The following is a 13,880-nucleotide window of genomic DNA, read 5'->3' as shown; positions in this document are numbered from 1 at the left end:
AATGCACTGCTTCCTTTGAATCTATACAATCTAAGCAGGCGTGACAGGGTTGACATTGTGGTGCTTACTACATCAACAGCAAATTCAAACAGTTTATACATAGTATATTAAGGTTTATACAAAACCTGAATGGCTAATGCAGAAGCTCCTCAGAAATGTAAAATCCATTACATGCTTGTAGGTAACCTGAAATTAAAGTTTCGGTGAACCAAAACCTTTAAAGCTGGATATCAGTTTTCTGTAGAGGACTGAAAGATTCAGTCTCCCCATGGAAATGTTGATGGTTTGGTCATTAGGACAGCAGCTACCTCATTTGATCCATCAGCTAAAACCCCAGTGTGCAGCCCACCACTATCTCAGCTAAATTGAATGTGGCATATTGACTCGCTACGGCTCCTGACGCTAAACTCGCAATTACACCCCTTCTGTCTGTATGGCAGGATGGCTGAGAGGAAGTGAGAGATGTAGAGACTTATACTGCAAACTGATTTTAATGGATTTATCAGTTACATAAATGACAGTGATCATGAGTAGTCGTTTTCAAATGAAGCATATGGTTGAGCAGTGATGTGATTTATTACTACAAGGAGGAATAAAGGAAGCTGTGCATGAATAAAACTTTGTCTTAGTAAAGATAAAAACCATGTGAGTCCTGGGAGAAATTTCACTTTTGTCTTGAACTTAAGACAAACCAAACTGTACAAATCAAACACACCTTTAATTATTAGCAAAAATGTGGATTAATTTCAAGTTTGTTTGTTTTCTTCTTTATAAGGCGTAGCTTGAAGTCTATATGCATCTTATTTGTTCTTTATAAAATGATGAATGTGGTTAATCTGACTAAAGAGAATTTGTGTATCTGTGTGTCTGCCTCATGTTTTACAGAACAAATTTTAGAAAAAATTTGGAAAGCATAAATACAGGTTAATACTGCAGATGTACTGACATATAACCTAACGTACACTTTTTTATAGCAAGACTATACAGAAAATATTGTTTGGTGGGGGTTTTTTTCTGCAGAAACTCATGCTTTAGCACATTAAAGCAATCCAATGAAAACAATACACAAACAAATAAAAAGCATAAGATAAATAAGATTATAACAGATTTCAGTAAAATAGGTATTAAAATGATTCTAAAATAAAAAATGTGTTATCACATAGTATCATTTATACATATTTTGCTCCCAGATAGTTAAGATATCTGAAATAAATTCACCTGTCTCAACTCATTCACCCGCAGCCTCGACGATGTGCTGAAGACATTTCACTTCTCTGGATGCTATTAAAAGAAAACAGGAAAAGAAAAATTGACCAGTGAGATCAATACTAGGTACAGTCCACATCCAGGAAGTAGAAGACAGACATGAGGTTACGGTTGATAAGATGCTAGGATTTATCTGAAGTGATGCATTTTACTGGAGTAGACAAAAAAAAGGCACAGTCTCTAGAATCATTCCTCCTCTCTTTGTGAGGCAGGATGCCAAATGTTGCCATAAAGTGAGTCAAAAGCAGCTTAGCAGAGGGCCCCCTGCAGAGAAAACCACTTGATAAAACACCACAGACCCAGCATTTAACACTAAAAAGAACATTACTGGGTGGAGAGGCCAAATGATTAACCAGCAGCCAAATTTGTGATTTAAAACTAACCCCAGGATGAGGAAACTTGACCGGAAGCTTGACCGCCCATCCCACGCTGACATGACTGTCCCAGCCAATTAAATACTTCACCCGTCAGAGATGCCTTTTCCCGGGACCACAGACAGTCATTAGAGATATTTGTCTCAATTTTATTTCCATTTGCTACACATGGGCAGCAGAAGGATACAGAGACACTCAGGAGGTGGTGCAGGCTACCACGTAGGATGTGGCTACGTAGGTCTGCAGTTCAAAGTGACTGAGGAAGTCGTGCAAAATCAGCACGAGTTCATTTAATACATTTTTAATGAAATATGAATCTTAACCAACTCTGTTCTTCAAGTGTGAACTGATTTTAAATGAGCGGTTCTAATCAGAATCATTAATTTGGTTCTGATATTCTCCTCATGATGCAACTGGCCCTAGCACAGGCAGTTTGGCCTTTCATATTGGTCAGAAAACAAAATACTAAGCTATTTTATAAACCTCTGCTGCCATGTCAGGACAGACAAAAGATAGAGGTGTAATAAAACCTCAGATGTAGACACCAGATATTTGAGGAAAAGGGGCGTAATAAAAATGCAGATGCACAAAAGAGCTGTACCAAATCTGCCACAGCACTGCACGTGAGGTGAGAAAAGCTGAAACTAAGTGGTCAACTTAGTTTCTGGGGACACTGCAATACCTCAGTACTTGTGATGAACCATCTGTTTGTCTCATGAGCAGAAATACTTTGAATTGTTTCCATTGCAAAACACTGAGAAGAGCATGCAGTTAATAAATCAACTTCAAACATTTAAAACTCAAGATATGAGCGTGTTTGTGCGGGGGGGGAGGGGGATACACCATAGCCCTTCATCACAGAATGAAACCACTGCATACTTAACTCAATTCTGGTCTGCAACCCTTCCTGGCCTGGCTTTCCCTAAATGTTCCCAAGATAATTAGCACTTTTTTACAGCTCTCATTTGTCTACATTTTGACAGACATGCCTTATTTTGCCAGGAACAGGCAAAAGTCACCATGGAGAAATGATGACTCGGTCAGGGCACAGAAAGCGGAGTGCCGGAAGGCCGAACGAAAGTGGCGTAAATCAAAGCTCCAGGTTCATTATGACATTTATAAGCAGATGTTGTGTGTGTTCAATGAAAGTCTACGTAGAAAGAGAAATGTATTTTTCTGAAATCATCAACAACATTAGTAACAACTCACGTGTCCTGTTTGCTACAGTGAGTAGGTTTACAAACCCTCCATCTCCATTTCCACTGGAAGTAATTTCAACATCTAAATGTAAGGAATTTGCATTATTTTTTAATGACAAGATTCAGGGTATTAAACAATAAATTGCACAAGGCAGATACCAACTCTGCAGCCATCCAGGAAACACTTGGTAGAACTGACACTCTTTACACCAGTAAATGACATAACAGTTGAAGAGATCATCTCCAGTCTGAGCTCATCCACCTGTTGCCTTGATGTTTTACCCACAAAATTTCTGAAATCAGTACTAAGCAGTTTGTTACCACAACTCACTCAATTAGTTAATAACTCATTACAGTCTGGAACATTTCCAAGGGCCTTGAAAATTGCTGTCATCAAGCCTCTCCTGAAGAAGAGCAGTCTTGATGCTATGGTACTGAACAACTACCAGCCCATATCAAACCTGCCATTTTTAGGCAAAATCATTGAAAAAGTTGTTTACCATCAACTTACTGACTTTCTAATGCTAAACAACTGCTTTGATGTTTTTCAGTCAGGTTTTAGGCCCCATCACAGCACTGAAATTGCACTCATCAAGGTGACAAATGACATTCAATTCAATTCAATTCAATTCAATTCAATTTTATTTGTATAGCGCCAAATCACAATACAAATCATCTCAAGGCACTTTACAAAAACTAAAACTAAAAACCCAACAATTCCCTTATGAGCAAGCACTTGGCGACAGTGGAGAGGAAAAAACTCCCTCCCATTCGTCTGAACACCGACGCTGGCAGAGTCTCTGTCTTAGTACTGCTGGATCTAAGTGCTGCTTTTGACACAGTGGACCATGTGATCCTGTTACAAAGGTTAGATGACTGGATAGGCATCTCTGGTACTGCCCTTAAATGGTTGAAGTCCTATCTTGAAGACAGGAAGTATTTCACTGAAGTTGGTAACTGTGTCTCAGACCAAGTGGTGTTGACATGTGGGGTTCCCCAGAGGTCCATCCTGGGACCCCTTTTGTTCAATCTTTACATGTTTCCTTTAGGCCAGTTAATATGCAGCAATAATGTGTCCTACCATAACTATGCAGATGACACTCAGATTTACATTTCACTCACAGCTGGTGAATATGGACCAGTCGATTCGCTGTGCAGCTGTATTGAACAGATCACTCTGTGGATGCAAAACAACTCTCTCCAACTAAACAGTGACAAGACTGAAATAATCATCTTTGGGCCTCAGAAACAAAGAGAAAGTGTCAGCAGTCACCTCGAGTCTCTTTCTCTAAAATTTAAAAATCAAGTTAGAAATCTAGGGGTAATCATGGACTCATTAAATCGATAACATCGTCAGCATTTTACCATCTCAGAAACATTGCCAGAATCAAAGGGATCATGTCTAAACCAGACTTGGAAAGACTCATCCATGCATTTATCTCTAGCAGGTTAGATTACTGTAACGGCATGCTCACAGTGCTCTCAAAACGAGCTGTAAGGCAGCTACAGTACATTCAGAACGCTGCTGCTCGGGTCCTGACTAGAACCAGGAAGTACAACCACATTACTCCTGTTCTCAGATCTCTGCACTAGCTTCCTGTCTCTCAAAGAACAGACTTCAAAACAGAACTGCTTGTGTATAAGTCTCTTCATGGCTCAGCACCACATTACATCTCTGACATGTCGATGCCATATGAACCATCTCAAACTCTGAGAACATCAGGGACAGGGAGAAGCAGCGTTTCAGTTATATGCAGCTAAAACCTGGAATAGTCTGCCTGATGTTAGACAAGCCTCATCCCTGGCAATGTTTAAGTCCAAGCTAAAAACCTTTCTTTTTAGTGTGGCATATAACATATGACAACTGACGGTGTTTTATCCAAAGTGATTTATCTGCACTCAGTGTCCTCTAATCTCATTTTGATTTTTGCTTTTGTATTTTTAAATTGTCTTTTATTTCTGTAAAGCACTTTGAATTACTCTGTGTATGAATTGTGCTACATAAATAGCCTTGCCTTATTTGGCATTATGCCAAATCCATACAGTAGTGTGTGGTCTGCATGGAAACGACATTTTGACAATTCCTTGGAAACTTGAATGCACTTTTATCATGTGACTCATGTGACACCCCACACAGCTGTGAATTTAGATAGAATGCACACTGAGCCGCAGGTCCATTTATCCTCTGATTAATCATTAGCTAGTCGTACATGTGGCATCTGGATCCCCTTCACAGCATTCATAAAGCATAGGGTGTAAAGTGAGCTGTGGTGCATTAGTACATATAAATCTTAGCAATAATCTCTGGTGACCAGCGTTTCCCATTTAGTTTCAAAAACTCTTAAGAATTTCCATGTTAGAATGTAGTTCCTGGCCACAGAGCAGACAGAATTTCATGTTTTTTACTCTATATAGACTGAAGTGGGTATAAAGTGGATGTTGCAACTGACTCAGTAAATCTTGATTTGGGTCCCATACTTTTATAGTTTTTACATTTTAGCAAATTGCCGCAATTGTATGCCTTCTTATATGGAGTGCACCCATGGATGTCCAGAAAAGTAACACACTTAGGCAAGTGAAAATAAATTAGAACAAGCAGACAGTAACTGCATTTTGTCCACACTGAATACGTCATCCAAACATTCTCAGTGTAGATTGGGGAAAAGAAGTGAACCTAAGGCTAATGACATTAACAGAAGCTAAGTGGAGTGAGGTGTTAGCAAGCATGGAGTCCAATCAAAGAAATAAAATTGGAGGTGTGGGTTAGAGCTTATGATAAACAAAAGGGAAAAAAAACATCTGTGTATGCCTAACACTTGCCACCCCTAATTGCTTTGTGGGAAAGACAAACAATCTGCTTAAAGTCACAGCTCAGACCAGACCTCATTTTAACTACTACTGAAGGTCCTAAGACACCTCTGAGTCTGTAGGTTTTCTCTGTATAGGTCAAAATCTTAAAAATAAGTGCACCCACTGACAATTTCTGACTAATTCTTGTGGATAAGCAGATCTGTTTGCAGGCCAGTCAATTTCTTTAGGGACAGGGGGGGAGGTTAAGTTTACCACCACTTAGGCTGGCCACGCACATTCAGGCCCCCCTCAAGTAATCATAGGTATATAGCCCAATTCAAGACTTGTTGCAACCAAGTATTTGTCTAGACAATGTCACAACAAAAGAGGTGATTTTGACTGATAAACTACTGTTTGAAGAATTCTCTAGTACAGTGCATGTTTGATACTTACAGCAGCAGCCAGGGCCTGTGCCAGATCTTCAATGATGTCAGCCTCATCCTCCAGTCCCACAGAGAGTCGAATCAGTGTGTCACTGATGCCCAGCACCTTCCTCTCTTTTTCTGGCACAGATGCATGGGTCATAATGGCACTATATTATGGCAGGAGACACACATGTATATATGAGTGCAATAGAGAGCAATATATACCTATACTTTAAATCAAGTCAATTTTTTAGACCTTATGGTAACTTTGGCTTGCTGTACAACACGCACACAGACAAATTACAAGAAAATACAAAAATGCATTTTGCTCTCTATTCACACCATCACTATTGAAATAATGGGATAAAAAATAAAAAATCTCTTATTTGTGCACCCATCCATATGACTCACACTCTCATTGCCCGTGTGTGAATATGCACCTGGAGGCTAATACAATTAACAAAAATAGAACAGACTTAATATTGGAAATACAGTGTCTCAAAGCCACTTTTTTGAGCCTGACAGATTTTTTTTTCTTGATCTCTGCTGCCCTCTAGTAGTGGATATTTTTAATTACAGCTTACAATAAATGTTTCTAGTGTTCAGTACTAGTAAATACAAAAAAGGTCACACTGTACTAGAATAGCTTACTGAAATAATCTAAGAATAAAATGTTGCTGCAATACTTACGGATGTTCTGCTAAACTTTCATAACCACCAAGGCTCTCAGCAACTGCAAACAACTGAAAGGACAAAAAGTAAGTAGACAGAAAGTAAAATAGTGCTGGACATAAATATCAGTTTCATCAAGTCAAAATAGTAATAGTACTAGAAAATTAAGTCATAATAAAGTTAACTAAATATAGAAACTACCATGATGATACAGAACTGCCATTTATAGAAAATTACAATCAGGTCTTCTTGTGACAACAACCAACCCAATAATGACTGAATTGTCCTGTTCAACTGTAATCTAGTCATTATCACCCTCAGCACCACTCGCTTGTTAAACACAAAGGTAAAGGGTCCAGATCAAACTAAATTACTTTAAGGCTCTTGAGGAAGGTGGTGGCGTGCTCAAGTTTCCCTTTAATGTAGAAGGTGATCATGCCCGGGCACCCAGTGCATTGTCTCTTCATCACTTCATGCTGGGGGTGGGAGGGTAGAGCTGTGACAACAAAAGGAAAACATGAAAAACCAGTCAGTGAAGTAGACAAATTCTATAATAACCACCCAAGTCATAAATGCAGGTGTGTCCTGGTAAGAGGCTTAGAAGAGTTAGGTGAACTTGGAACACCTGGTGACTTGTAGCTGCAATTAACTCTACAAAAATGCAAGAGCTAATAAGTATAAAGGAGCAAGATGAAAGAAGGGAAAATGCAGTCTTGTCAAACTTTCTCTTCTCATGTTTTTGCTGTTGCTATCAACATAAGATCACAATTTTCTATGCTTTTCGTGAGCACACTATTTTTGAGAAGATTAAACACTTGTGCATGAGCCAGGATTTGTCTGGACTTGAGACCCTGCACTGAACTGACAAGTTCCCCTATAACTTTTTGTAGTCAAGTTCATAAAACACTGGAACACTGGAGATTACAGTTATGTTAAGCATCATTACATGAAATAATACGATACCAGTTTATTGTCTTATATATCACAATATAAACATGTGAAAAGCCTCTTAGGCAGCATGAACTTAAATGATTAACAGTGAGAATGTGCATGGTTAACAACTGCGTCTTCAGAGCACTTCATGTGTTTTCATCACGCACCATAAAACTAAAAAACAAACCCCATGTTCTTGCTTGTATAAAACAGTTCTGTAATTTGGCACAGGAATCCTAACAGACATTCTGGTGTGAGATGATTAAGTGGTTTTACCTGGGAAAATAACACGCTCTACCCTGGGATTAGCCTCCAGAAACTTTGCAGCAGCCATGGCATTTTTGAAGTGTTGTGCCATTCTCAGCTGTAGCGTCTTCAGTCCACGGTTACACAGGAAGCAGTCAAAGGGAGATGGTACACCACCGAGTGCTGAGCAAAGGCAAGATTGCATAAAAAAATTAAAAAAAAAAAATAAAAATAAAAAAAAAAATATATATATATATATATATATATATATATATATATATATATATATATATATATATATATATATATGACAGACCAGTCAAACAATGAAAGCAGAAACAAATCCCTCCTTCTAAATCAGTTTTAAATTGGTTCTGAAGTTTGGTTTAAACATTTAATGAATGACATTCAATAACATGTGGTAAATATATGACTAAAGTTGAACTATTCTGAGTTCCCCTGTTTTTACTTAACTTACACTTTGAGGATATATCGTTAAACAGGAGCCAGCAAATGTTTAGCTTCTTGCATTAATAAGCTGTCAAGACATGTGGCATTTTTTCAGTAATTTAATTTACTGTAACCTGATGGGTGTCATCTTGCTAACGTATGTTAGTACCTAACAGACACATTTTTAGTATGGAGACTGCCAGAACAACTTGTTTTTCTACTCACCATTTTGCAGAAATTTGAGTCGTTCATACAGATCGTCCCGGTTCATGGAGGCCAGACCCATGACCACATCACTGTGTCCTGCAAATTGAATGATAGGAATAACATGTTGATATTTAGTCAAATTTACAATTAGTTAATACTGAAGCAAAAACGTATTTCATTTGTATGAGCATTAACAACTTCATGTCTTTTACCATTATCTAGCAGCCTTAAAAAGTCTGATGAAAATACTGGGCATTTTCAAGTCTAGTCATTTTTTGTCCCAAAGCCTTTAATAGTGAGGTGCTTGCTGTTGAAAATTTTACACTCTACACCCTCTTCCCTAATATTAACCCATAGTTGCTAACACCTGTTAACACAACTCCTATTTTCCCTTGAGCAGTGTTGACATATGACCTCAGCACATTGGGACAGGACGAACTTCTTCATAGTTCTTAGAACTAATTTTTGTGTCTGCACCACATGACACCCAAATTTTAGAACGCTTTTTGAGGCCTTTTTAACTCCTACTTTGTAGTAGGTACTTTTCACTACAATAGGAACCACAAGTGGCATATGTTTCCATTGATTCATCAAACACTAACTAAAGCCATTGCAGCACCACCAACTATCATTTTTAAAAGTTAATCTTAGTAGCGTAAACAACAGCTTTCAATGTGAAAAAAGTGTAGGCTGCCAACGCAACAAAGAATTCAAAGATCTTGACGGATCAAAATGACACATAAGAATTTTAACTAGTGTTGTTGAATGTTGCGCAGAAGTGACACTATACCAACCATCAGCAGGCTTATGTTACTTCAGCGTTCCTACTGGCAGTGTGAATGTGAACTGTTTGATCTGAAAACACCCTGACCTTTTGCTTGAACTGTATCCAAAGACTACGCACACATAACCTACCATTCATGTATTTCGTCGCTGAATACATGCAGATGTCAGCTCCCAAGGCCAAGGGGCGCTACAAATGTACAGGAGAAGCACGAGTTAATCATTCAGTGGTGACTTTCTACATAAACTGGAAGACCATGAGCTGCAAATGACTGACTCTCACCTGGAAATAAGCAGACATGAATGTGTTGTCCACAACCACCACTATGTCTTTGTTGTGGCCATGGACCAAGTCAGCACAGGTCTTGATGTCAACAACCTTCATCATTGGGTTGGTTGGTGTCTCAATCCACACCAGCTACACAATCAAGGAAAGGATGTCATTAACATCTCATCACACAAAGTCCAGAATCACACTGACTTCACACTGCTTCATGTTTGTGCAAACAAAGGTTTCAACCAATTATGCAACAGTCTAGTAAATACTAAAAATTGTAACTTTGAGACATGTGTTTCTTGTTTAATGTATATCTAACTGAATATATACTATATAATAATTAGACAGTCTGTTAGGAAAGAAAACTATAGCCTTAGACAACAAAGTGATTATTCTTTCACTTACTTTAGTGTTGGCCTTCAGTGCTGCTTTGAGCAGCTCTGGTTTTGTACAATCAGCAAACGACACTTCCAGACCAAGATCAGGGGCAATTCTTTGGAAGTAGCGGTTTGTGCCTTGCAATTAAACGTGAAACTTAGTTAACATTTTAAAAATGAACCCACTTTTGGTTTAAAAGCAACTCACAATGTGTTTTCAGTTTCAGACTTACAACAATTTTGTACAAGTGAGTGACTGCAAATATTTAGATGACACTTCAAATGCATCTCATGACAAAAAGAAATATTCATGGTTGCATCATTTTGTTCTACTCAGGTGCTGAAGACTCAGAGAGGCGTCTCACCTCCATACACGTCATCCATGCAGACGATCCCATCACCTGCCTTCAGCAGATGAGTGATGGTCACTGTGGCTGCCAGTCCTGAGGCAAGAGCAATGCCTGCAGGTAAAAGCACAAAAGTTACAGAAAATCTTTTTCATGCCATCTTCTGTGTGGAAAATGAGGCTGTGGTTTGCATACATCATATTCATTATAGTCAATGTTCAAACCTTAATCATTTTGTTGCTGTGCTGTAATAATATTAAATATTCCCGGTGTGTGTCTGATGCCCATCATAACTATGTTAGTGTCTAGCACACATGGTCTGACTTACAGTACTTTGCTCCATCCAAAGCTGCCACAGCCTTCTCAAGACAGTTTCTTGTGGGATTTCCACTTCGGCTATATTCATATCCCTACATAAAAACATGGCTATTAGTAACGTTCAGTCACCAAATACAACATTAACAATAGACTGTGTTCAAACAAAGAGAAAAAGCATTAGCCATGTGTGAATTAGCATTTTGGCAAACAGAACTAGAACATGGAAAAGTCCTTAAGGCACTGGAACTGGCTCATCACCTTTCACAATCTTTACCTGTTGTGGCTTGCACTATTACTAACAGAAGGGTTAAAAATATGTCTGTCGTTGGATTATCTGTTCATTACAATGTGTGTACAAAACTGAAAACAGTGAGAAAAAACTATTAAATGTGACGTAAGACTACATCACCGTATACTTAAAAAGAGACTATGGTGAGAAAAGACAAGCACACTCTAATTTACCTCCTCACTGCTGAACAGTGATTGTGTTGTTACACCAGCTCACAACTGACAGAAAACTAAACACTTATAGTTCAGATGAATTAATTGAAAATGCACTTAAGTTATAATGGTGTACAAATGCTGCAATGTTAGCCTTGGTAAACCTGTAGAATGTTAATAAAGGTCATTGCCATTTTAAATGAATTTTGTGCAAAAACAGATCTGAAGACCTAGATGACCTTTGTTCTCTAAAAGTTATGTTATAATTTGTTTTCGTGTCAGTTCAGTGTCAGACTGGTAATCTGTAAACCCATTCTGGATAACCTGTAGTATAATCATTGACAGAAAAATGGTAGCTTTACAAGTTAATTTGCATACAGCAAAAACACCTCATGTAGTACCAAAACTAAAAAGAGGTGATGTAATAGTGGGAGGAAAATAATATGTATCCAACAGAGGTTGATTATAATCTGGATTCCCAGATTTCATCTTCATTTCTACACCAAGGGAGAAACGAATGAAGATGTCACTCTCAGTATATATTAATATTTAATAGAAGAAGTGAATTTCCCGATTTCTAAACCTCATTAATTACTGCAGAGCTCTGCAGCCTTATCTGGACCCTTTGAATATGCCCTGATCCCTAGGTTGATGACCGCTGGACTGAACCACGTAACAGGTTAGAAAAGTAGGTCAAAAAACCCACATCTGCTTCAACAGTATGCTGAGTAGGCTATGCACTGGAGGATTTATATTGATAATTTTCTAACGTAATACATGAGAATTTATCAGTCCCAGTAGCCCAGAACTGATATGACACTTTCTGCTGATATGTACTTTTACTTAAGTGCACTTTTAAATGCAGGCCTTTTACTTAGTAACGGTCCTGAGTACTTCCACCACTATTTATCCACCTATATTGTGATGGGTAACAGTTTCACGGCATTGATATATTCTTTTAGGACAAAAAATATTATCTTTAGCTTTACTTACATGTGTCTACGTCAAATATCTTCAACACCTGAATACAAACGTAGAGCCCACTTAAGTCCTCAGGCTGGAGCTGAGTAAGTCCCACACGTGGAGTAATGGCTCAGCCTCAAACCCGTGTTTAAACAACCAGGTTATATCGGGCTACTTACCGCGTGGTTCCCTGGTTCGTGCTGCTTGAACGTGGTGGACAGAGAGATCGGCGGCACTACAGCCATAGATTTCCATTGCTCCGGCTCCTGACCGACGTGAATAGCTTCAGTGGCAAACGATTTAAAAGCCGGTCGGAAACCGGCGAACAGACCGCTCTGCTCGTCTGATCTGCGTTTCTGCTCCATGGCTCAATGTCCTAAATGGAAACTACAGTACTAACTACAAACTCAGGATGAGTTTGCATTACCGGCGCCTGGTCAAGGGGAGAGCTATTTAACGGAGCTATACGCTGCGCTTGTCCCACTCAGCCAATCAGCGCTCACCAACAAGTAGAAGACAGCGTTGATTGGTGGTTGAGAAGGGGCGTCAAGTGACGCTGCACTCTGTTTGCGGTGTTTCTGTGTGCACACATTGTGCGCTTACTGATGCAACGTTTCCTCTTATTTAAATCAGACAGGATGCTCTTTTTTTAACATATTGTAACGTGCACAAGGGATGAGGTTACCCAGCATCCCTTGCAGCACTGCCAGTCACTCCAGTTAATCCTTTGTGTTCAGTTAGCCTGTTATGTGTGTCAGTTCTCATATCTGTTAACTGCCTTTAGGTGTCTCCCATGTAATCAATGTGAGGCGAACGTTTTCTTGTCTGCACCATCAGTCAAAAGTGTTGTCTGTTAGTAGACTCCCTCATGTTCTCATGTGATGAACGTAAAATATCTAAAGTCTGCTTTTCTCTAATTGTGCGGTACATAAAATAGCGCTCCTAGTGGTTGAGTCACATTGCTGCGCGATACAATATTGTCTAATTTAATTATAAATGTACACATCACAGTCAGTTCTACCTTGATTCCCGTCAACACCCTTACTAACATTACTTACGTCTGATTTATAACTTTTGTTTTATAAAGCCATAGGCCAATCAGCAATACTCAGAAGGAAGCATTGTCTTAAACCTCTCGTTTTTGGTCAGAGCTGCTTGAAAGTGGTAGGAAAGAGTAAAAATGTTCATCATTGTGCACAGTGTAAGACGTCGATGGTTCGATTCCAACCGCCGCCTTGTATCACAGGTCCCTGCTGGGTTTTGAACAAGGAACCTTCTTGCTGTGAGGATGTCAAATTAAGGCAAATAGCTTTAAAAAATACCTCTCTAGTTTAAAAGTTGTATTTTACCACGTTATTTCATTTTTTTCAACCAATAACTTTGTTTCTTTATTTTATATTATTTGACATTTTTGCTCAAAATACTCAGTTTTCACAATTATTGCCAATTAATTATCTTGATTAGTCAACACATCATTTCAGCTCTAGAGCAGCCTACTTGTTGGTTTCTGGAAACCTGGGGAAATAATGAAATATATATAAAATAATGTAAAATTATAAGGCAATCAGAATACCAACAACAAATTTCTCCCCTGCGGCCTCCAAGGAAGTGCATCTAGCTATGCATCAAAAACAATACTCAGGATATTTCTCAACCTCCAAATGCTGTTCTGTTTGTGAAATCGTCAAATTTTGTGCATTTCCATTCTTCATAGCACATGCGGCAGTGTAGCTGTGTTCCTATTATTGGGCCATAGGGGGAGGAAGTGCACTATGTACTAACTTGTGATAACACCAGAAGTCTGTTCTGCTT

At 38.8% G+C, this 13,880-nt stretch overlaps 1 protein-coding gene across 1 annotated transcript; it reads right to left on the bottom strand.

Moving 5' to 3' along the window:
- Positions 1–472: 472 nt before the first annotated feature.
- On the bottom strand, positions 473–12,537 carry LOC113139883 (cystathionine gamma-lyase-like). Its single transcript, XM_026323501.2, has 12 exons — positions 12,248–12,537; positions 10,675–10,756; positions 10,365–10,460; positions 10,028–10,137; positions 9,629–9,763; positions 9,478–9,535; positions 8,581–8,658; positions 7,936–8,088; positions 7,101–7,222; positions 6,745–6,797; positions 6,083–6,221; positions 473–1,281 (listed from the first exon to the last, which is right to left on the bottom strand). The coding sequence occupies exons 1-12, from the start codon at positions 12,431–12,433 to the stop codon at positions 1,267–1,269; spliced, it is 1,227 nt and encodes a 408-aa protein (XP_026179286.1). The 5' UTR covers positions 12,434–12,537; the 3' UTR covers positions 473–1,266.
- Between the last annotated feature and the right edge of the window lie 1,343 nt (positions 12,538–13,880).

The sequence above is a fragment of the Mastacembelus armatus genome, chromosome 4 (assembly GCF_900324485.2).
Source record: "Mastacembelus armatus chromosome 4, fMasArm1.2, whole genome shotgun sequence".
Taxonomy (NCBI): Eukaryota; Metazoa; Chordata; class Actinopteri; order Synbranchiformes; family Mastacembelidae; genus Mastacembelus; species Mastacembelus armatus.
Note: the sequence above shows the minus strand (reverse complement) of the source record. Positions and strands in the feature narration are given on the sequence as shown.